Source organism: Cherax quadricarinatus, chromosome 62, assembly GCF_038502225.1.
Source record: "Cherax quadricarinatus isolate ZL_2023a chromosome 62, ASM3850222v1, whole genome shotgun sequence".
Taxonomy (NCBI): domain Eukaryota; kingdom Metazoa; phylum Arthropoda; class Malacostraca; order Decapoda; family Parastacidae; genus Cherax; species Cherax quadricarinatus.
Genome location: NC_091353.1, coordinates 8,414,498 through 8,440,854, shown reverse-complemented (window position 1 = coordinate 8,440,854; position 26,357 = coordinate 8,414,498). Strand labels below are relative to the sequence as shown.

General features: G+C 39.9%; 1 protein-coding gene across 2 annotated transcripts in view; it reads right to left on the bottom strand.

The window, feature by feature from the left end:
- eIF2Bepsilon (eukaryotic translation initiation factor 2B subunit epsilon) overlaps positions 1-7,927 on the bottom strand; it is a 55,462-nt gene extending 47,535 nt beyond the window's left edge. The window contains exons 1-4 of one of the 2 annotated variants that reach the window (XM_070098373.1): positions 7,793-7,927; positions 5,509-5,639; positions 4,456-4,473; positions 1,437-1,622 (exon numbers count right to left, since the gene is read on the bottom strand). In XM_070098373.1, coding sequence (XP_069954474.1) covers positions 1,437-1,622; positions 4,456-4,473; positions 5,509-5,639; positions 7,793-7,888 — 431 coding nt within the window. In that variant the 5' untranslated portion in view covers positions 7,889-7,927. The remainder of the gene's footprint in view (positions 1-1,436; positions 1,623-4,455; positions 4,474-5,508; positions 5,640-7,792) is intronic. The other variant, XM_070098374.1, reaches the window with a different exon arrangement.
- Positions 7,928-26,357: the final 18,430 nt, after the last annotated feature.

The window sequence follows — 26,357 nt, the reverse complement described above, 5'->3', positions numbered from 1 at the left end:
TCCACACTCTGAATTTTCTGCATAATATTTACACCACACATTTCCCTTAGACAGGACATCTCCACTGCCTCCCTCCCACCTCCTCGCTGCTGCATTCACAACCCAAGCTTCACACCCATATAAGAGTGTTGGTACTACTATACTTTCATACATTCCCTTCTTTGCCTCCATAGATAACATTTTTTTGTCTCCACATATACCTCAATGCACCATTCACCTTTTTTCCCTATCAATTCTTTGATTAACCTCATCCTTGATAAATCTATCCGCCGACATGTCAACTCCCAAGTATCTGAAAACATTCACTTCTTCCATACTCCTCCTCCCCAATTTGATATCCAATTTTACTTTATCTAAATCATTTGATACCCTCATCACCTTACTCTTTTCAATGTTCACTTTCAACTTTCTACCTTTACACACACACTCCCAAACTCGTCCACTAACCTTTGCAATTTTTCTTTAGAATCTCCCATAAGCACAGTATCATCAGCAAAAAGCAACTGTGTCAATTCCCATTTTGTATTTGACTCCCCATAATTTAATCCCACCCCTCTCCTGAACACCCTAGCATTTACTTCTTTTACAACCCCATCTATAAATACAGTGGACCCCCGGTTTACGATATTATTTCATTCCAGAAGTATGTTCAGGTGCCAGTACTGAACAAATTTGTTCCCATAAGGAATATTGTGAATTAGATTAGTCCATTTCAGACCCCCAAACATACACGTACAAACGCACTTACATAAATACACTTACATAATTGGTCGCATTGGGAGGTGATCGTAAAGTGGGGGTCCACTGTATATTAAACAACCATGGTGACATTATGCATCCCTGTCTAAGACCTACTTTTACTGGGAAGTAATCTCCCTCTCTTCTACACACCCTAACCTGAGCCTATCCTCATAAAAACTCTTTACAGCATTTAGTAACTTACCACATTGCTCCCCTATCCACTCTATCATATGCCTTTTCTAAATCCATAAATGCAATAAAAACTTCCCTACCTTTATCTAAATACTGTTCTCTTTGTTATATTAAATTATTTGTATACCCCAAGCCTGACCTTCACAGTGTAGGTTGCAGGTTGATTTTGAAGGTCAAATTTAAAAAGAAAAAGAGACAGTTTTATGAGCTGCAAAACACAGTAATTTGCTCATCTCTTTAATTAAGAGCTTCTTCAGCTACAATTATTCTACTTAAACTGTTTCAGTGGCTGTCACATACAACTGAAACACTGAGGCCAGGGTCCCTTACATAGTTCTATGTTGTGAGCTCACAGATAAGCTGCAAGTGGCAAATTTTGGCCTAAATATGAGAGAAAGGGTCTGCACAGTGAGTGCAAACCCATTCTCCCACAAACTGTTGACTTTTTATAATATGCATACTGTATAAACATACCTATGCTTCATCATACTGTATAAACATACCTGTGCTTCATCATCAGAGATTTCAGATCAATGGTTGCAACCACATCTCCGTGGACTAGAAAGAAGTCATCCTTCAAGAGCGATTTTGCATACAAGTCCCTCATGGCATCGCCCATTGAGTGGCAGTCTTCAGACGCAACTACACATACCTTCATCCCACAGTCCCCACGGCGTGTCGTGAACCCCCTGTCAATACATACATAAATACTCTTTAACGTGCTGTTGGAGTACAATTAGGGTAACATTTATGAAGAGGTTCAGGAAGAACTAGAGGTAGAAAGCACAGTTCCACCACTCTGAAGGAGGGGTGAGGATGTTGCAGCTTGGAGGGTAATTCAAACTGTAATGTCACTGTGCTCCTGGTAAGATAGTGATTATACGAATGATGGTGAATGTCACCCTTGGTGGGAGATGGTCAGTGTGTTAAAAATAATAAAAACAATCTGAATAAAAATGCTTTTGTGAGAACTGGCTGTCAAAATGCCATTCCCCCAAAATGGAAAAGTATTTGTCAGAAGTGTTTCAGAGTTGTCAGGGGCCCAGAGATAATAATAGATGGGGAACAACAGAAATTTCAATTTCCTTATTTTACAGTGAACAAGATGCTTCAGTGTCAAGGATGACCCCACCCCAATTCTGATTGGCTAAATTTAAAAAAAAAAAAAAAAAAAAGATACACGATACTTTGGCCTACAAGACACTGGTCAAATTTTCGACTTACTTGGGAAAAAATAGTCTTGGATGCCATAAAACATGATATGCTTGAGAGAGGCAAAAATCCTATAGTCTTCCTTTTACTTCCCTATCTAGCATTGACAATGCATCAGTGGAAATTTTGAAAATCTTCTGTCAGTTATTTTTCCATCTTTTAGGCTGGAATAATTGGAACATTCATTCCTGAGATCGTGTGTGCTTTGAAAATCAAGCACCGAATATGGCGCGAGTATTTTACTTTGATCGGTGGGAAGCACTAAACCACTTAGGGGTCACCTACTGCCTGGGGGAATGGGAGGCACGCGGGTTTGACCCAAGGAAAGGGAAGGCAACTTCAGTGCCTTACATCAAGAGCCCCTCTTGGGGATCAAAGCACTTCCCCATGAATGAAAACATTAAAATAGGTAGATACAGTATAAGGTGGTATGAGAGGTATTTCCAAAAAAATACATTGTTTGGAAAAATACTAATTTAAAATGTACATTTTTACACATACAATGAATTAAAATAAAACCCCCAAAAATTATCAATAAAAAAAAAGCATTAGTAAAGTAATGCAATATAAGGTAGCACATTCCTGTCATCTGACAAATTTAGGTTTCCTAAAAACAGCAGGTACCTGGGTGTGTAGTGTGGGAGAAAGGATAGCAAGTGCCTGGGTGTGTAGTGTGGGAGAAAGGATAGCAAGTGCCTGGGTGTGTAGTGTGGGAGAAAGGATAGCAAGTGCCTGGGTGTGTGGTATTAAAGAAAGGGTAGTAGGTACTTGGGTATGTGGTATGGAAGAAAGGGCAGTAGGCACTGGGTGTGTGGTATGGAAGAAAGGGCAGTAAGTGCCTGGTTGTGGTGTGGTGCAGGAGTGAAGGTGGAGTAGTCACATACAGTACAGGACTCACAAGCGCTCCACTCACAAAACACCAACTAACATAAAAATAAAATTTACTGTTTTTGACCAATCTCTACTAAACAAATATGACTTCCACACACATTAATAAAACATACTCGCATATAAAATACCTACGTATTCAACATAAAACTAACCAAGAACAAAAACATGTCAAATTTATTAAGAAATTTGTAATAATTAAATCTAGGTATGCATAAAGAATATAGTATACAAAAACTAAATCCTTTTCAAACAAAAAAGTATAAATTTTGGAAAATAATTTGTCTGAATGTTGTAATGTTTGCACCAAGAGATTGGCAAGTTTAAAAAATTGTCTTCAAAGTGCCTCATTAGTAATTTTGAATTATGACAACTTTGATATCTGTAAATCTGGGACCCTCCTGTAATTATACTTGTCACACACCAGTGCTAAATGTGGTGTCCAGTCTTGCACCTACTGAGCTACGACATTATTATTATAATGAGAGGGAAAGCACTTCCTAAAGGGGTTATAAGGGACATAAGAATGGGAGGCAATCAGATTCGAAGCCATTTGTGGTGAAATGTTTCTTTTAATGCCCTGAACTGTACATAAGTATCTATCCACAGCTTGTAACATCACCCTACCATTTACAACCATTAATTCTTAAGATCAATTAGATAAACTATGATAGTCACAAAATTGTAATAGGATTTACTTGCCGTAGGTTGAAACCCCATCCGTTCCATGGTTTGTTCATTAATATATGTGTTAGGTTAGATTGCAAGGTTAGCTGATGCAAATAATTAAAAATGGGTATTTAAAAAAATTGCATAATTACATTTAATCACATTGCTTAGGTTGACCCCAATGCGAGGCAATGAGTACTGCAAGCCAAGCTCTGCTGCCCTCATGCTTGCTAAGCAACCAGAGAAGAGATGATAAGTGTGCAACAGTTAGTTAACTTTATTTTGAAATGTTTCGCCTACACAGCAGTTGAGTACATAAGAGGAAGCAGAAGCAGTAGAGATGTTAAGATGATGTAATAAGTCCATCACCCTTGAGAATGTAGTCTGGAAGTGGTCAGTCCCTCAGCCTGGAGAAAACTATTGTTCCATAGTCTGTAACAATGTTCCAGATTATGGAACATAACCCTGACCACCCAAAAACTATGTCTTCAGGGGTGATGGACTGATTACATCATCTTTCCATCTCTACTGCTTCTGCCTCTGTACTCAACTGAAGAAGCCTACTGTGTAGGTCAAATGTTTTAGAATAAACTTACCTAACTGTTGCACATGTCTGACTTATCAACATGTTGGTATTACATACCATTATCATATTCAACCAGAAAGGTCTGGAGGTGAGTTGGGTCTTGGTATTAAGCATTCCATGGTTAATAATGCTTGACTGTGCCTTTACCATTTATCTGTTCTACTTACCACTTATCTGAGTGAGCACTGGAGAAATCCAAGGATAATGGAGCAGGAAGAGTGGTGGTAGCCAGCCAAACACCCAATGGAAGCAAATTATATGTGAAAATTAAAAAAAATAAATAATAGTTATCCCCAAAAATTAGGACTTATTTGAGTCCCCATCTTACCTAAATTATAAATTATATTAAGAAATTATTCTCAGAAATTAAACTATTAGCAGGCAAGTCACATATTTTGATAACATCTGCATCCGTCCTATTTTGCCAATAAAGAGTATTCTAACCAGAGTCTCTAAATTCATTCATGGACATGACCTTGCTCACAATTTCAAAATGTCAAATCCTAAAAACCACTTATCTCCATTCACTCTGGTCTAACACTCATACATGCCTGCTGGCTACTCTCTCACACATGACTGATGTTTGCACTCATACCTATGTGCTGGATGTCTAAGCCTCTGCCTCACAAAACCTCCACTCTCTCCTTCCAGTTTAGGCATCAAACACTAACAACCTTGATCTAGAATGAAACACTTGTGCGACATTTGGGAAGCTTTATTATGGATACGTTTTGCCAGCCAGTGGCTTCTTCAGTCCATTACAGAGAAGAACAGTGTAATATGAGGAGGAGTTTGAGGTAATCAGTCCCTCAGCCTGGAGTTGACATGTTCACTCCATCAATCCTGAGGGACAGACTACCTAAAACTCCTCAGTTCTTCTCTATAATGGACTGAAGAAGCCAGAGGCTGGTGAAATGTTTCTGCAATCAAGATTCCCAAATGTTACACAAGTGTCTCATTCATCAATTTGTTGGTTTTCTAAACCATATACAGTGGACCCCCGCATAACGATCACCTCCAAATGCGACCAATTATGTAAGTGTATTTATGTAAGTGCGTTTGTATGTGTATGTTTGGGGGTCTGAAATTGACTAATCTACTTCACAATATTCCTTATGGGAAAAAATTCGGTCAGTACTGGCACCTGAACATACTACTGGAATGAAAAAAGTTCGTTAACCGGGGGTCCACTGTACATCAAACCTTGATCTAACACATACCGACAATGTTGTCGAATCTTGTCTGCATGGGTGTGAGCACGGCAATACACAATGGTCTCGTCCACACCACTACGTTCAAGCCAATCCAACGTGTAGTCAAGTAGAGGTGTATTGACGAGTGGAACCAGCTCCTGTGTTATAAAACACCTCTCTTAAGTAATGAGAGCCACTGTTTAGCACTAACAACCTGGTTGACCAGGCATAACCTATCCTCAGGAAGTAATACTTGACCAGGAAACCGGTCACAGGTATTACTGTTAAGGTTCTATATCCTCTCCCATTTTCATTAATGATTAAAGAATAAAAAGGCTTATTACCATGATGGATGGAGAAAAATAGGGTGTATAAATCTGTAATGGACGCGGGAAGGAATAGGGGTCGTCCTAGAAAATGATGGAGGGAGGGGCTTGGACATGCAGCAGGCATGTGTGAGTGTGTTAGATAGGAGTGAATGAAGATGAATGGTTTTTGGGACTTGATGAGCTGTTGGAGTGTGAGCCCCTAGGGTAATATTTTGTGAAGGGATTCAGGAAAACCGGTCAGCCAGACTTGAGTCCTGGAGGTGAGCAGTACAATGCCTGCACTTTACAGGAAGGGTTTGGGATACTGGCTGTTTGGAGTGACATCTAAACTGTCATATCTGGGCCCCTAGCTCCATTGCAGTGCTCCTCTTTCTTAGTCTTTGACTGACTCCACTACTACTATCTCTACCACTTCTTCTCATCTTCCACTACTACCTCTCTTGTCCTGCCCCTGTCTGCTGGCCTATATATACTCCCTGCTTCTCTCCTTTCTGTTAGTGTGACTTTGTAAATGGTCCAAGTCCGACTGAAACGTCATTGTAAGCTCCTTTCTCCTATGCAAAGAGAGTGATTGTGTCTGAATGATGGTGAAGGTGTTTTTTTTTTTTTTGGGTCACCTGCCTTGGTGGGAGACGGCTAACATGTTGAAAGAAAACAATACAGCGACTGGAACAAAACACAACTAATCCGCACATGGGACAATGAAACTTGTGATGACATTTTGATCCGACTTGGACGTGTTAATGGTCCAAGTCGAACTGAAACGTTATCACAGATTTCAGTCTCCTAGATGCGGGATATTTGTGTATTCATTAATGACTCATCAGAGGTATAATAAATGCAATATTGTACTACACAGAAATATAAAACTTCTCAAAATACCAGAATTGCACATACAGCAGAACCTCGGTTTTCGTATGCCCTAGTTTGTATGTAAAACTATAGTTATTCTCAATAAAATGTAATTTTTTTTTATATTTTTGGGTGTCTGGAATGGATTAATTGGATTCACATTATTTCTTATGGGAAATATTAACAAAAAATACGTTTTATTGAGAATAACTAGTTTTACATACAAACTAAGGCATACGAACACCGAGGTTCCACTGTACCTGGAGTTTACCTGGAGAGAGTTCTGGGGGTCAACGCCCCCGCGGCCCGGTCTGTGACCAGGCCTCCTGGTGGATCAGAGCCTGATCAACCAGGCTCTGATCCACCAGGAGGCCTGGTCACAGACCGGGCCGCGGGGGCGTTGACCCCCGGAACTCTCTCCAGGTAAACTCCAGGTACAGTGGAACCTTGGTGTTTGTATGCCTTAGTTTGTATGTAAAACTAGTTATTCTCAATAAAACGTATTTTTTTGTGTATAATCAAGCCTCAAACTTTTCACACTTTACAATTCACAAGATTCGATTACGTACTACAAAACAACGATTTTAATGAGATGCATGTCATGGATAACTTTGATTAATCATGAACTTTTTTCAGTGTGCATTATTTTCCGTCAAACTGCACGACCCATAAATTGAAATAAAACCAGAATGTGTTCGATCATAAGCTTCATCTGACTATCTTGGGTTAACCTAATGGGTAATTTACATGTATATTAATAAGTTTATTTAGGTACAGGTACACATAAGTACATTTATTATACATAGTGTAAATTACCCACCAGAATGACCCAAAAAAAGGTCAAAGTGACTTAATTCCATTGGGGGGGATAAATGTCTCTCTCTAAATGCCCCATTTTCATCGTTCGAAAATTCTTTCGTGCTAACATTTTATTAAATGTAACTTCCCAATCTCAAAATTTAGAGGTACAATATATAAATTACTTTTTGTTATCACCTACTGGGATAAATTTCCGAATTTTTTTTTTTTGATTTGCTAGCCAATTTTTGGGGGCGATTCCTTCACTCTTAAAAACGCGTTTTGGGTAATAAAATGGGGAAAGTTGGGGAATTTGGGTGGTGGATGGAGACCTTTGGTCCATGTTGGAGGAGTGTCTGGTGAGGGTTTAGAGCCAACACCACCGCTTGAAGGATATGATCCTCGTGGAGGTCTGCTAGAGGAGCCATCTTTGTTGTCACTGTTAAGGGTCACCTTAAGTCTTGTATTAATGTTGGGTATAAGGACAAATTGTAACTAATGCTAATGTGACATTTTATTGCAGCAACGTTTCGCTCTCCAAGAACTTTATCAGGCCGTAACGTCTTGATTAAGCTCCTGGAGAGCGAAACGTTGCCACAGTAAAATGTCTCATAAATTGTATCTCATAAATGTTTCTCATTATTGTATCTCATAAATGTCTAACCTGTGACCCAATCAAACTTTGTTTTTTTTTAAATACATTACCTAACAGAAAACTCCATTCTATTGAATGCACAGCAACACAGTAAATGACTATATAACCTGTCTTTGTAATACTCATTTGTGCTAAATTGTTATCTGTTTACAATAATGTTTTTACCACTGAATATATCATTGCTTAGTTAATCTTAAGTTAATTTTAAGTCTGCCCATAATGCTCACATACAAGGGACTTTGGCATGATGCACTGTAATAACTGCATTCCTTTGTACTTCACTGTATCATGTTCAAATTAATAAATAAATAAATAAATAAATTAACTGCACTTGACCGGTGGCCTGGTGGCTAAAGCTCCCGCTTCACACACGGAGGGCCCGGGTTCGATTCCCGGCGGGTAGAAACATTTTGACACGTTTCTTTACACCTGTTGTCCTGTTCACCTAGCAGCAAATAGGTACCTGGGTGTTAGTCGACTGGTGTGGGTCGCATCCTGGGGGACAAGATTAAGAACCACAATGGAAATAAGTTAGACAGTCCTCGATGACGCACTGACTTTCTTGGGTTATCCTGGGTGGCTAACCCTCCGGGGTTAAAAATCCGAACGAAATCTTATCTTACCTCTGTAACCTGTAAATACCTTTGTAACTTGCCATGATTGTGACCAGATCTGTCTGGAGTTCATTACCTTTGTAACTTGCTCCCCTCAAGGAAGGTTCCTTGATGTTAGTGAGGGGCTCTTGATTTAGGGAATTGGATCTGTGCTCCAGTTCCCCTAATTAAGCCTGAATGCCTTCCACATCCCCCCCCCCAGGCGCTTTATAATCCTCCGGGTTTAGCGCTTCCCCCTTGATTATAATAATAATAATAATAATTTTTAACTTGCTCAGCTATCAAAACTTTGAGGTACAGTCCCTGGACCCTTTATGTACCTCTGTAATGTTGAGGTACAATCCCTGGACCCTTTATATACCTCTGTAATGTTGAGGTACAGTCCCTGGACCCTTTATGTACCTCTGTAATGTTGAGGTACAATCCCTGGACCCTTTATATACCTCTGTAATGTTGAGGTACAATCCCTGGACCCATTATGTACCTCTGTAATGTTGAGGTACAATCCCTGGACCCATTATGTACCTCTGTAATGTTGAGGTACAATCCCTGGACCCATTATGTACCTCTGTAATCGTTTTGACTACCGCCCACAGGATGGGTATGGGGTACATAATAAAGATATTAACTAAACTAAAGCAGCAATTGTGTCCTTTTACCTAACAGGGTGTATATAGGCTTATATTGAAGTGTAATACTAGTAGCAATATTAATAATATCTTTATTTACTATAAGTACATGTACAAGGTATACAGTACCCTAGTTGACATCAATGACATATTACTATGTAATAAAGTTGGTAGAATTACCGACAATATGTAAAGTAAAAGGACACAAGTGCAACTAATGTGACATTTATTGTGGCAACGTTTCGCTCTCCAGGAGCTTTATCAAGCCATTACAAACAATACATGGACACAGAGGGTATATAAAGGCTCAGAGTGAGGTGAATACTAGTGAGGTACCATTTCGATGTTCACTAGTGGTAGTAGTAGTAGTAGTAGTGGTAGTGACAAAAGTAATACAATATGGTAGAGCAATTAATTCGTACATGAGTAAAAGGACTTAATTGAACTCTGTGTTAATTTCAACTGTTTTTCTTTCAATAACAAGCTCTACAAACAAACCTACGGCATGGGAATGGGGTCCCCCATCAGTGCCGTCCTAGCCAACTTATACATGGAACACCTAGAGTCCGAACACTTCGCCAACATCATCCCTTCAAGCGTCACTTGGTTACGTTACGTGGACGATGTCCTCGTAATAACTCCAAAACGTTTTGATGTACGGGATCTTCAGGCAAGGCTCAACGCAGTTGAACCGGCGATCCAGTTTACACTAGAAGAAGAGTCCAATGACAAGCTACCTTTCCTCGACGTCCTCATTCACAAAGTAGACAACAACCTAAGATTTCAAGTTTATCGGAAACCCACCAATAAAAATGATCTCACACACTTCTATTCCAGTCAAGATACCAAGACCAAAAGAGGCATCATCATCGGGTTTTTCCTAAGAGCATACCGAATTTGTAGTCCTGAGTTTCTTGACGAGGAGTGTACATACATTCACCAAACATTCACAGAGTTACATTTTCCTTCTTTTTTCATCAAAGACTGCAAGAAAAGAGCTCTTCAGATCATAAATTCTCCACGCATCAACACCACTCCCAGCAAAGTTATAATTCTTCCCAACAGTCAGGTTGCACTGAACGTCTCAAAAGCACTTTCACAAGCTAACACCAGAGTCGCCATCGCTTCTAGCACTTCAATAAAGGATATAACCAGGACAAAATCCAAGCACCACGAACCAGTCAATGCAGGAGTTTACACTATACCCTGTGGAGGCTGTGACAAGATTTACGTAGGTGAAACAGCCAGAAACCTCGACACCCGCCTCAATGAACACATTTACGCATGTAGGAACGATAACCTGAACAACGCCTGTGTACAACACCGAAATTCCACCAATCATCTCATGAAATTCAGAGACGCCCAATTAGCGATCAAAGAAACTAATTTCCGCAGACGCAAGTGCCTCGAATCAGCACTGATCACTGTTTCGAATACAATTAAACAAAACAACGGCAGCTTCACCATCTCCGAAGTCTTAGCAAGAATCCTCCTGAAAACAGTAAACCCTGCCATCACATAGTCTCTGTTATACTACACAAAGCACAGAGAGTGAACACTGAAACAAGCTGCCTCATTCCAGTTTATATTTGTCCAACCTATTTTTAAGTTACCCAAGTAATAGCTTTTATATCCTTTTACTCATGTACGAATTAATTGCTCTACCATATTGTATTACTTTTGTCACTACCACTACTACTACTACTACTACTACTACTACTACTACCACTAGTGAACATCGAAATGGTACCTCACTAGTATTCACCTCACTCTGAGCCTTTATATACCCTCTGTGTCCATGTATTGTTTGTAATGGCTTGATAAAGCTCCTGGAGAGCGAAACGTTGCCACAATAAATGTCACATTAGTTGCACTTGTGTCCTTTTACTTGACATATTACTATATAGAAAGCCCCTTGTAATGCAGAGCATATCGGGTAAATTAGGTCGATTTTGTCCCAGGATGCGACCCACACCAGTCTACTATATTCACTGATGGGTGAATGTAGACAACCGATGTAAAGAAACACGCCCAATGTTTCCACCCCTTCGTCGGGAATCGAACCCGGACTTTCACCGTTTGAAGCGAGAGGTTTTGCCACCAGGCCACAGGGCACATGAGCCTTTCCCTATCCCATATCATCGCCCTGAAAAATCCGGCCCTTAACGACAACCTTTCTATCACTGCAGTAGATTAGATTTTGCCACCGAAGTGGCTAGTTTATTGTGCACCCCATATCCATCCTGTGGACGGTAGCGCGAGAGCATATGGATACACAAAAGGCCTAGGAACTAGGCCCCAAAGGGTTAACAGGAATACATATGGATTTATATCTACATATCTATAGTTCACTTATCTGTTACAAGCAAATTTAGGAAATTTGCTTAGTATATCTGGTATCTTATTTTCATTAATAAGATATCTTGACATGTCACATAGGTTATTATACTGTCTGTCTCTGTATTCCTCAATAAGTGGACAATTAAGCACATAGTGTTCAAGAGAGTGACCATATGCCTGATCACACAATTTACATTTAGTTTGATCATCATCTGTGTGTCTCCCAAACTGCCAGAAGTACTTGTAACCAAGCCTAAGCCTGGCCACTACAACATCAGTCAGTACTTGTAACCAAGCCTAAGCCTGGCCACTACAACATCAGTCAGTCTGTTCACATTGCAAGTTGCTCCATAAACATACTTATCTACGTTCATGTTATCATAGTGGGTTATAGATCTACTCAGGCTTCTAACTGCATTCCTATAACAATCATTTTCATTATTTACTTCTCTCCTAATATTATTCCTAATGCTAGACACAGTTATACCAAAGTTATATTCTACATTCTCCTTCTCGATACTCTTCTTGGCTAACATATCAACTTTATCATGAAAGAGTAATCCAATGTGTGATGGGATCCATAGCAATTGTACATTAATTCCTTTTTCCCTAATTTTTGAGTATCTATACCTGGCTTCCCCAATGAGCATGTTGTTGGAGTCATTATATGAGCCAAGAGCCTTCAATGATGACATAGAATCAGTAATGATGATAGAGTCAAGCTCAGTGTCATAGGTTAGCTTTAGCGCCATTAGGATTGCAAACAATTCAGTTTGCAGTGTAGACGCCCAGTTGTTAATTCTTATGCCTAACTCAACAAATTTATTATCGTTCTTAACTAGGGAGGTGGCAACAAGAGCAGATGCAGCCCTGCCAGAAGACTCCTGTTTAGATCCATCAGTGTATATAACTTGTGATAACTTGTTACTACCAGCTAGGTGAGAAATTTCTTCTTGAGCAGTTGCTCTAACAAGAGATTTAAGGAAGGGATTACTAGCAATGAGCTTCTTGGGAGGGACTTGTAGGTATGTGATATTAAATGAACACATCTTCCATGGAGGGGTGAAATGCTCTTGTTGCCTACAGTGATACAGTTCATGCAGGTTATAAAACTTAATGCAATTGCACGTTTTCACAATCCATTTAGATCTGTGTGTATTTACCTCTAGACACTTGGTAAGATTCACTGTGACAGTGTCTGGTTCGTTTCTCAACATTCTAATACCGAGTACAGTGTTAATTTCAACAATCCTATCACTGATACTAGAAATACCAAGCTCCTTCCTCATGTTAAGAACTTTTGTAGATCTGGGACAGCCAAGAATAATCCTGAGAGCTTCATTTTGCATTAACTCCAAGGGTCGGAGAGAACTTTCTCTAGCTAATATCAACATGGGAGCAGCATAATCAATTAAGGACCTAACATAGGCTATGTACATCATTCTCACGATTCTCACATTTGCACCATAGTTGGGATTGTAGCCAGCAACAGCTTTGAGAGCATTTAGCCTAGCTTTACATTTCTTGTTTAGTTGTGGTATAGTGGATTTGTTAAAGGGTACATCTACACCAAGATATCTGTAAGTTTTAACGTAGCTAATGATTTCACCCTGCAAATAGATGGGTGGGGGATGTCGTTTGCTTGTTAATATCTTAGTTTTAGAGGAAGATATTATGAGACCTAGTCGATTACAAATTGCTTGAACTTCATTAAGAATGGTATTCATCTTCTTATGCCCTGTTGTATGGATCATGATATCATCAGCATAGCTTATAGCTATATGTTTAGGTGAGGCAGGTAGAGCATTTAGGAGAGCATTAATCAGAATATTAAATAGCATGGGACTAAGAACTCCTCCCTACGGTGTACCTAAAGACATTTCTTTAGAATCACTTCTGAAGCCTTGGTAAAGGACAGAGGATACTCTATTTGACAGGTATCCTATTATCCAGCAGAGTAAGCTACCACCAATATTCATTTTGGCTAGTTCATGTAGTATAACGGTTCTGTTCGCAATATCAAATGCAGATTTTGATTTTAGATCAAGAAAAGTGGTAAAACTAGTAGAGGTGTGTGCAGTGAGAAAGGTGGAAATACAGTTCTGCACACTTTTACCTTTCATGAACCCATAGAGGTAGGGGGAAAGTTGATGTCTGATTCTGTAGTACAGTCTGTTAAGCATCATTCTTTCAAAAGTTTTACAAAGACAACTAGTTAAGGAGATCGGCCTAAATGTATCAGGCTGTTGGGGCTTAGGGATAGGCACAATGAGACTATTGGTCCAGGAAGTAGGAAGAACGCCCTCAATGTAACTGAGATTATACAGTGCCAACAAAGGGTTATCAGGCACGTGCCTTAGAGTTCTGAGAATATCATAGGTTATACCATCCTCTCCAGGAGCAGTTGATCGACCTTTGGTTAATGCATTATCTAATTCATACTCGGTAAAGAGGCAATCACTCTCATCAATATTTTGGCTCATAAAATTAATCAGTTTCAACATTTCTCCAGAAGTACTCTCTAAATTTTTTCTAATATGAGATGGAAGGCTTTCATGCCTGGATGTTTTGGACCAGTCATTTATGAGGTCATTTGCTTTTTCAAGAGGAAAGGGATGAGCAACATTGCCAGTCTTTTTCCTGGTTATTTTATTTATACCTTTCCAAGCCAAACTCAAAGGGGTGGACCTATTTAATCCACTAACAAACTGTTCCCATTCCTGTTGCCTAAGTTCTTCCTTTCTATTCCTTGCATTTGTTAGTGCAGCTTGGAACGTTCTGAGCAGGTCTGGGGTTCTACATTCACGGTATGCTTTACCAATCCTCCTAGCTGCATGTGTTAGATTGCGCAGCTGTGGATCATTATAGTATTTACATTGGTTTTTATTGTTATTTATAGTGGAGGGTCTTTGTATCCTATTCCTGCCCACTTGATCTGTGAGAACACTCTCAATAGTGGTAATTAAATCATCATTAAATTTTTGTGTGCCAATGGGCTCGTAATTCTTATACCATTGATCCAAGTGGTTAATAAAGTTGTCTCTGTGTTCTGGTTTGAGAATAAGTTTCCTCCTTCTGTATTTAGCTCCTTGATTGCTGGAGATGTGATCAAGATTGACAGTTGTTAGTCTTGGGAAGTGATCAGATAGAAGATCATCAACTATGACAGAGTCATGCATCGTATATGATGTATTAAATCCAAGACACAGATCTAGTATGCCACCATATATGTGAGTAGGCTCAGTAGTGCCCACAATTCGAACATTATCATGCTCATTTCACTGCAGTAGACAAACGAGAAGGTGAAGAATAAAAACGTGACTGCAACAACACACCGATAACCCGCTGTTGTGATAGAAACACAGGCCTTATCTCTAGGCTTTATTGAACATAGAATCATCATAGTACTTCTGCAACAACAAAATATAATGACTAGTACATCTAATAATGGCTTCTACAGGGATGGTGATGTCTTGCATATGTCAAGAGAAAAGTTATAACTACAGGCCACATATTTAAACTCACCATGTAATCTGCATCGCTGATAAATGGATAAAGTAGGAGAGAATCACACACCATGTGTTGGTGCCCATGACACACACCAAACTGTTGTTGTTGTTAAGGGCCCCTAGAGGTGGTGCAGTATTATCCTGCTGCTGCTCCCCACAGGACCAGTATCACTACAATCTCCCCCTTCTAAAATATCAGAGACAGTAATCTCCCAAACTGTTAGGTGGGCGACGTACACGTCCCGACCTTCGTAGCCCTTGAGCCTCTTCACCAGGTTCGATATTTTCCAGCGGGGTTTGATTAACTGCTGGAGCAGAATCCTCTATTTCCATAGGGGTAGTCTCAAGGGGCTTTCCAGGAGAAAACGAAGCATCTTTCACATCTATTGGTGTATCTTGAGATTCCACACTAATAGGGATTTCAACTGGGGCTAAATGTCTTGTAGATACTGTAGTCTCTTCACCATTTTGGTAGCGAATGTGGGCGTAATGTGGATTAGCTTGCAGGAGCTCTACCTCTTCCACTAAAGGATCCGTCTTGTTCATCCTACGGTGACTCTTCAGGAGAACGGGTCCAGGATGACATAACCAAGTGGGCACGGAGGCTCCCGTAGAGGAACGACGTGAATAGTTGAGGAGTCTTTCATGAGGGGTTGCATTAGTAGCTGTGCACAGCAGTGATCTAATAGAGTGAAGAGCATCAGGTAGGACAGTTTGCCAGTGTTGAACAGGTAGATTGCGCGACTTTAATGTCATTGTAACTGCCTTCCATATAGTACCATTGAACCGCTCCACTTGACCATTGCCTTGAGGGTTGTAGCTTGTTGTTCTGCTGCAGGCAATACCTTTGCTAGCCAAAAACTCCTGAAGTTCGTTACTCATGAACGAGGATCCCCTGTCTGAATGGATATAAGCTGGCATACCAAAAATAGAGAACAACTGTGAAAGACAACTAATAACAGTTGAAGCAGCCATATTTGCACAGGGGAATACAAAGGGAAACCTTGAATATTCATCTACTATGTTAAGGAAATACCTATTCTGATTTGTGCTTGGTAGAGGTCCTTTGAAATCTATATTCAATCTTTCGAAAGGCTGGGTGGATTTTATGAGATGAGTCTTCTCTGGCTGATGAAAGTTTGGCTTGCACTCTGCACATACTCTGCATGCTCTGATCACTTGTCGCACATCTTCCACTGAGTAGGGCATGTTCTTCGATTTGACAAAATGGTACAGGCGTGTAACTCCTGGGTGACACAAAGCCTTGTGGAGAGCTGAGAGTGATTGCAAATCATGACATGCTGCTCCACAGTGGGACCTAGAGAATGCATCAGGTGAGATGTTCTCTTGACCCGGTCGGTACAGAATATCAAAGTCATAACACGATAGTTCCATCCTCCAGCGTAATATCTTGTCATTCTTTATCCTACTTTTGTGCCTCTTGTCGAACATATACATCATGGACCGTTGGTCAGTCCTTATGGTGAAATGTCTACCAGTTAAATAATGCCTCCAGTGGCGAACTGCTTCTATGATGGCCTGGGCTTCCTTTTCTACAGCAGCATAACATTTCTCTGATCCTTGAAAAGTTCTCGAAAAGAAGGCTACTGGTCGTCCTGCCTGAGATAAGACTGCAGCAATGGCAATGTCAGATGCATCCGTTTCCACTTCGAATGGTAGGGACTCATCAATGGCTTGAACTACTGAGTTTTCAATGTCCTGTTTGAGAGTATGGAAAGCGGCTTCTGCTTCCTTTGTCACAGGAAATGTGGTAGCACTCAATGGGCGGACTTTACTTGAATAGTTGTAGATCCATTGTGAGTAATAAGCAAAGAGACCAAGAGTTCTTCGGAGTGACTTTTTGTCTTGAGGCATTGGAAGTTCCCGTAGAGGTCGTAGTCGTTCAGGGTCTGGGAATATTGAACCTCCTTCCACTACATAACCAAGGATGCTAAGCCTTTTAGTTGAAAAAGTACACTTTTCCTCATTGTAACTGATATTTTTCTTCTTGGCGGCTTCCAAAAACTTATCAAGGTTTGCATCATGTTCCTCCTGGGTCTTGCCACAAATGGTAACATTATCTAAATACGCGTAGGTTCCCATGAGTTGCTCTTCCTGAATGAGTGAATCCATAATTCGTTGGAAGCAGGCTACCCCATTGGTGACTCCAAAAGGGACTCTGGTAAACTGATACAGGCCATCACTAGCCTGAAACGCTGTGTATGGTTTATCTTCATTCCTTATAGGGACTTGATGATAGGCACTCTGCAGATCAATTGTGCTAAACACGTAGTACTGAGCAATATTGTTCACTGTATCGTCAATTCGAGGTAGAGGGTACCCATCAAGAAGTGTAAATTTGTTGATTGTCTCAGAGTAATCGATAGCCAGTCTCCGTTTCCTATAACCATCTTTAACAACAACAACCTGTGCACGCCAAGGGGAATCACTCGGTTCTATAATACCCTCCTTCAGCAGCCTCTGAGTTTCTTTCTCAATGAACATCCGATCCTCATAAGAATAGCGGCGTGACTTAGCTGATATAGGATGGCAATCCGCGGTAAGATTTGCAAACAGCTTTGGTGGGTCTACCCTTAAAGTGCTAAGTCCACAGACAACAAGAGGAGGCAGTTCACCTCCATATGTTAAGGTGACACTACCATGCAGCTTCTGAAAGTCCTGACCAAGGATAACATCAGAGCACAGTTGTGGCAGAATAGCTAAATGTACATCTTGATAATCCTTTCCATTAACTCTGAGATTTACCTTACAAAACCCTAAGGTCTGAATAGAGAGAGATGTTGATGCCATGGAAACGGTACCTGATGAGTGATGTAGAGTCAAGGAGAGCCGTTTAACTAAGTCAAGGTTGATGAAACTCTCTGAGCTGCCACTATCAATAAGACCATCTACTTCTGTTCCTTTGATGAATACTTTCACAACTGCCTTTGACAGTGAATTTGGAGTAGCCGCAGAAGTCACTGTTGCTAGAGTCGCATGATCACTGGAATGTGTGGAGGCACTAGCTCTTGTTGATGCATTAGCACGACATACTTTAGCAAAGTGACCTTTCTTGTGGCATTTATGGCACATTGCTTCACGAGCAGGACACTTTGGACGTGGATGTCTTGAAAAACCACAAAAGAAACACACCGTACCTGCTGCTGCTGTCACTGAGGCAGGTTCCCCAGTAACTTCATTGCAAGAGTCTTGGTCAGGAATTGCAGCACTTACCACTCGAGAAGGCTGAGCGGTACTGTATACTTCAGAATTCTTCTGGGCTGAATCTAGAGCTCTTGCCTGGTCAAAGGCAGCTTCTAAGTCGAGAGTTTTATTCTCCAATAAACGCTGCCTTATTATTGGTGATTGCAGGCCACTGATAAAAGCATCCCTGATGGACTCTTCACAATACTGAGCAGCTGTCACTGCTTGGAAGTGACAGTCCTTACCTAAAATTTTCAGTGCTTGAAAGTATTCCTCTAAGGACTCATCAATCTGCTGGCGGCGAGTTGCAAGGCGATAGCGTGCAAAGATTTCATTTGTAGGTTTAATATACTGAGACTTGAGGGTTTTGATAGCATCTTCGTAGGTATTACACTCAGAAATAGCCTCATATATCTTAGGTGACACAAAATTGATGAGCAGACTTAGTTTATCTAGATCTGTTTTAGGAAGGGCTCCCAAGAAGTTTTCGAAAGTCTTAAACCAGTGCTTCCATTCCTGAGCAGCCGTTGATAAGCTGGGGTCACAGTCTAGCCTCTCAGGTTTCAGTAAACGCTCCATGTTGTGATGTAGTCTAGCGCAGGATCACCACCAGGTAGCCCAGGATTCTATGTTCAATAAATTGTTGTGATAGAAACACAGGCCTTATCTCTAGGCTTTATTGAACATAGAATCTTCATAGTACTTCTGCAACAACAAAATATAATGACTAGTACATCTAATAATGGCTTCTACAGGGATGGTGATGTCTTGCATATGTCAAGAGAAAAGTTATAACTACAGGCCACATATTTAAACTCACCATGTAATCTGCATCGCTGATAAATGGATAAAGTAGGAGAGAATCACACACCATGTGTTGGTGCCCATGACACACACCAAACTGTTGTTGTTGTTAAGGGCCCCTAGAGGTGGTGCAGTATTATCCTGCTGCTGCTCCCCACAGGACCAGTATCACTACACCCGCACATAGGAAAATTAAACTTAATACAACGTTTCGGTCCCACTTGGACTGTTAACCTCACACTGGATGGTGAAACGTCTACAACAAAGATAACCAGATGTTTCACACGTGTCTTATCTTTCATCAATAGTCGATGGTCTAAGTCGTACCAAAACGTTGTTTCGGTACAACTTTCATTCTTCTATGTGCGGATTATTGAAAGATAATTTATTTTGACAAATTAGATGGTTGTACAGAAGAACATAATAGTTGGGTGTACATGCCAAAAGCCCCTTTGTATGCAGAGCATTTCGGGCAAACTTCAAATTAATTTAAGATTAGTAAGGCAATGATACATAGTTCATATGGTCATTAGATGAATTACAGTAAGTACAGGAGAACTGTATATTATGGAAATAAATGGTATAAAATACCGACACAGTGGAAATATAAACACAAATGCAGTATAATGTGATCCCTTATTGACGTTGTCAATAAGGGATCACATTATACTGCATTTGTGTTTATATTTCAACTGTATATTATATCAGGTGATGCTATATGGTCTTGATAAGTCTAGTACAGACTTATTACACTATTAAATTAGTTAATAAAGATTACAGTATTACAATATAACAATTTAAAACAATTTTCAGTATGATGTATTACAGTTTATTACTATTTAAAACAATGAACTGTGGTATTACAATGGAACAATTTATATTATGATGTACCGTATAACAATCTACTGATATTTAAAACAAAGAAAATATAGACATCCTAATTTCGAAGTAGTGCCAGAGTTTGGTGCCACCTGCAGCCCACAAGACTGCCATCCCCACGAGCCTCTTTGTGGCGGGGTAGATGGCAGACCAGAGGCCTACCTTCTCCCTGCGAGCCCCGTGAGAGCGGGGACTGTGGCTAGGCCTGGGGATACTTGGTCCCAAAGATGAGGGAGTACTTGTACCTCCTCCCATGGCAGACTTAGGTCTCGAGACACTCCCCAGATAGGGAGCCAAGGCCGGGTCACCACTATTGGAAAAGATCAGGGCCGGGAGAATACCGGCGAATAAAAAAAAATCTAAGTAGAAAGTGGTTGAGTATTCATCAGCACAATATGAGTAGCTTTTGAGAAACTGGTAGTGATTAGGTACGGTTTGTCTGGTTAGGTTTAAGTGATGAGGTGATTTCTTATTAGGACCTTAAACTGATCTGCAGACAGGGGTCCTTTAGTGTGTTCTGGCAATGAATTCCAGATCTTCGGGCCTTTTATGTGCATAGCATTTTTGCATAGAGATGAACACGAGGAATATCGAAGAGTGTCTCGTATTATGGTTGTGTCTGTTATAGTTATCAAGAAGGAGTTTGAGAGGAGGGTTTACATTAGAGGATTGTGTTCTGTGTATGTAGCAGGCTGGGAGTGTTGTGTGAACGGCACAATAATAAGTGTGGAGGTTTTGTATATTTAGTAAGTTAAGACTTCTGAAAAGAGGTAGAGTGTGTTGTCTAATGCAGGAGTTAGTAATCAATCACACTGCAGCTTTTTGCCGGGTTATTAAAGGCTTAAGGTGATTTACTGTGGTTGAGCCCCATGCACAAATACCATAGGTGAAGGAAGGATAAATGAGACAGTGGTACAAAGCTAGAAGAGCTGATTAGGGTACATAGTACCATTTCTTTGAAAGGATGCCTACTGCTTTGGAAATTTGCTGTATGTGTGTCTGAAATTTGAGACTGCAGTCAAGTGGAGACCTAGAAATTTGCCCTTGCCCTGTCTCAAGATAGGTGAACCATTTGTCAATGTGTTTCGCTGTACATTTGAAGCTCTGTTTCCAAAAAGCGTGAAGTAGGTTTTGTCTACATTGAGAGTAAGTTTGTTGGTAATCATCCAAGTAGATGTTTTTAGCAGTTCATCATTTACTGTGTCTGTTAGTATGGTTGGGTTTGGGTGGGAAAAGACATAAGTTGTGTCATCTGCAAATAAAATGGGTTTAAGGAGATTAGATGCGTTCGGTAGGTCATTGATGTAAATAAGAAAGAGAAGTGGGTCAAGAATGTTCCCCTGTGGGACTCCAACAAGAACAGGTTGTGTGGTAGAGCTGGTTCCATTTGTGTATACATACTGGGTATTATTGTTAAGATAAGATTTTAGGTAATCGAGTGTCCTCTGACACCGCAGTGTTCGAGTTTTTGGTGCAAAAGATAAGATAAGATAAGATCAAGGTCAACTGTATCAAAAGTTTATTGTAAGTCTACGAAAAGCCCCAGGGGAAATTTATTTTTCTCCAGTGCAGAATATATTAGTTCAAGCATATGTATAATAGCATCATTGGTACCTTTTTTCGGTCTGAACCCAAACTGACAAGAGTTGAATATGTTGTGGGATACGAAGTAGGAGTAGACTTGTTTGTGAATTAATTTTTCGAAGATTTTTAGTTAGTAGGGACAGGTTTGATATAGGCCTATAACTGTTCAAATCAGTTGGATCACCTCCCTTGAGGATCGGGGTGACTCTTGCTGTCTTGAGTATGGATGAGAAGGTGGAAGATTCAATGGATTTGTTAAAAAGAGTTACAATAATTGGTGACTACACATGAGAAGATTTTTTATACATGAGTGGTGGTAAGCTATTTAGGTTCCCTGTCTTGTTCTTTAGTGTTCTGGTGATAAGCGAGATTTCAGTAAGGTTTGTTGAGGCTAAAAATAAAGTATTTGGGTGGTTGCCAGTGAGGCAGTTTTGGTTGAATGTTCGTGCTTGGGATTTTACTTGTGTAAAAGTGTTGTTGTAAGTCCTTAATACTAGTGATCAATCCTTGACTTTCTGAACGATATCAACACTTAATAGCTCGCTAAGCCAATCAATGAGGCTCGTTTCCACTGGAGGTCCATTTTTGGGAGACCTTTCCTAGTATATGTGGCTTACAGCACTCGACTAACTACCAGGAAATAAACCACAGTTAATTTGTTGGTTAATTGGGTCTGAGGACTATCGGCACACGAGGGGTATTATAGCTGCATGTCACATGTTCATCAACAGTCAAGAATACTTTGATGTAGTGGGTTTAAAACCGATAAGAAGAAGAATGATACGCTTGTGGACCATTTGGGAATCTCTATTACTGATTATTTAGATTTCAAGTGGTGTTAAACCAAGCTCTGGTTTAACACCATATAAATATATATATATATATATATATATATATATATATATATATATATATATATATATATATATATATATATATATATATATATATATATATATATATATATATTACAAGTGAGAGTCTTGTGCCATTTTAAACTAGTATTTTTTATATTACTAGTTTATACCTAGTTGTACTTTAGTTCATTCCAGCACAACACATAGACAACACCAACTTCATTATGTGTATTAGTGACTATACTCTATATGACCAAAATACTCTAGCTATATACTTGTCCAAACTTCACCACTACAGATATCAGTACTAGAACTCAACACACAACTCAGGATATAAATAACCATAATTTAAACCTAGAAGATGATTGATCACGTTGACCCTGATCTAAACCTCCATAAGCTGACACACAATCAAAACCTATTGGAAAGTAACTGCCTTTATTACACAGCATCACAAGCCACCACTATCCTAAACAATGCTAAAAGTCTATCAGTACTTAACTACAACATCAGGTCCTTAAGCAAACACTATGATGACCTCCTAGCACTCCTTGAATCACTAAAGACACCCTTCTCCTGCATTATTCTTACTGAGACCTGGCTTAAGCAGGACACAATAGATATCTATCCTCTACCAGGATACACAGCAATTCACAACTGCAGACCAAACCAAGTTGGGGGTGGTATTGCAATCTATTACTCTAACCAATTATCTTGTATTAGCACCACTTGCTTTAGTGATGAATATGGGGAATACATTTTTGCTAATTTTACAGTAAAAAACCTTAAGACGCCTATAACAATCGGTGCCATTTACCGGATACCTCACACAAACATCCCAAATTTCAGTGAGAAATTAAAGGCACTAATAACAAACAGACAAATGAACAAGCACCACCTTCTCTTAGCTGGAGACTTAAGTAAGTAAGTAAGTAAGTAAGTTTATTCAGGTATACACAAATACAGTTACATAGAATTATCATACACAGCAGCATATGTGTAGAGAACCTGGGATAACCCAAAAAAGTCAGACAGAGTGACTTATTTCCATTGGGGTCCTTTTACCTTATTATTATAATATAAATGTTATAATATTTTCTTATTATTCTACAATGAAGATAACATCTTATTATCATACTAAAAAGACTATCTACTACACGAGGGTCATTAAGACTATCTACAATACGAGGGTCATTACTAGGAATAAGGTAAAATTTACACGTATGTTAGCTAAAAAATAGAAAATCATTCCCCTCCCTTTCTGTAGCTACATTCATCAGACACCTTTTGGCACTCTTCTTGAACTGGTTCATGCTATGACTGGCTTTGACATGTGCGGGCAGTCTGTTCCATTCCTTTATTGCTGTACAATAAAAGGTGTTTGAAGCCTGGCCACTGACTGTGGGTACTACAAAGTTGTGTTCTCTCCCCCTAGTACTATGATTGCTTTGATTCCCAACCTTGACAAAATTGACAGCAAGATATTCTGGACACTGTTTGTGAGCAATTTTATAAACATGATTTAGCTTCAGTTGTTTTACTCTGTCTTCAACATTCAGCATATCCAACTGCTGTAATTCATCCTGGCCTACATGTTCTCTTGGTCCCAGCCCCAGGATGAATCTTACGATTTTGTTCTGGGTGATTTGCAGTCTATCTTTCAGTTTTTTTTGTCAAGGCAGAGTACCATGAAGAGCAAGCGTAATCCATATGGCATTGTATAAGGGCTAGACATAGGGTCCTGCGAGCCTCAGTAGGTAGACACTGTGCTTGTCTATACAGGAACTTCAGTCTGGCATTCGCTTTCTTTACTACACTGTTCCCTATCAATTCTCCTGACATGCATGGGTCAAAGGGGATTCCCAGATATTTTACTGATGAAACCAAAGTGATGGGCTCCCCATTACACTGGACATTAAAATTATTTACCCTTCTCAGTTTATGTTTCGTGCCAAAGAGAATGGCTTCAGTTTTCCCTAGGTGTAATGATAGTTTGTTGTCTACTAACCATTTGCTGCAGGACTCCAGTTCCAGTGTTAAAACATTAGCAATATCTTGTGGGTCTTTACCTGTCACTAACAGAGCACTGTCATCTGCATACAGTAGGAGTTTGCACTTGACACTGATAGGCATATCATTGACATAACATAAGAATAATAAGGGACCCAGAATACTACCTTGGGGAACTCCGCATGTTATCGACAGGGGTTCTGATTCCGTTTTGTTGATTTTGACTATTTGTCTCCTGTTGCTAAGGTAGGACTTAAACAAGTCTACAGAACCTATACCGATAGCTTGAAATTTCTTACATAATATATTGTGGTTGACAGTATCGAAGGCCTTTTGCAGGTCTAAGGTTACCATACCTACGAGGTTCCCCTTTGATATTTCAGTTCTCAGGTAATCCATCAGATTAATAAGGGAGGTGTCGGTTGAGTAGGATCTTCTAAAGCCCGATTGATAGCTATGGCCTACTATTGGCCTACTAGATGATCAGACTAACTGATTTCATCAACAATATGAACAACACACTTCTCATACCAACAATAACTAAACCAACCAGGCTCACTGAGACAAGTGCAACCATAATAGACCACATATGGACCAGTATACTAGCCCCCCTTAATTAAATCAGGGATAATCACAGACAGCACTACAAACCACTACCCAACCTTCTTCTTGACAAACATCAGTAAACCACCACTGGAATACAACAAAGTTTCATTTAGACTCCATGACGAGGCCTCAATAAGGAAGTTCACAGCAGACCTAGAGACTGTTGACTGGCCTACAGAATTCTCCAAGGCCAATGGTATTGACGATTGGACAGACATTTTTCTTAACAAATTACTTAGACTATACAACAAACATTGTCCTATAAAAACGAAACAGATCACGGCTCGGTTGCCCATGGCTAACCAGCACAATTCTGAAATCCATTGATAAGAAACACCAATATGAAAAGCAATATAGACAGGGCTTAATACACAAAGATATTCTTAAACACTATTCATCAGTTCTCACCAAAGTAATAAAGAAAGCCAAAGAACTGTACTACTCCAGCAGATTCACTGACACTAGAGGAGATATAAAAAAAGACCTGGAAAGCACTCTCTCAGATCCTGGGACCCACAAACTGAAAAAAAAACAAGAATATTGTCCTAACTAAACCTAATAAAACACCACTGCATCCCACTGATACAGCTTACAAGATAAACGACTTCTTCTCAAACATAGGATCTAATCTCGCCAGTAAAATCCCACGTGCCAACGCCCATGCCGGGGACTACCTAGATGGGAATTTCCCAAATTCCTTCTATCTTGTACCAACTGAGCCCACGGAAGTCACTGCGATTATAAAGTCACTTAAAAATAACTCAGGGAATCTCTCTCACATCCCACTATTATTGTACAAGTGAGCGGCCCATGTCCTTTCACACGCTATTACATTACTTTTTAACAAGTCACTAGAAACTAGCACCTTCCCGAAACTACTCAAGATGGCAAGGGTTACACCAATACATAAAGCTGGTGACCCTACAGATGTCAACAACTATAGGCCAATATCTAACTTACCATTGCTTTCCAAAATCTTCGAGAAACTCGTGCACAGAAGACTGTATTCATTTATAACGGCACAAAACATACTCAACCCCTACCAGTTTGGATTCAGGAAAAATAAAAGCACTAATGATGCAATTGTGAAAATACTAGATCTGCTTTACACAGCATTGGAAAATAAGGAATATCCGCTAGGAATTTTTATTGACCTAAGAAAAGCTTTTGACACAGTAGACCACGGCATCCTACTCCACAAACTTG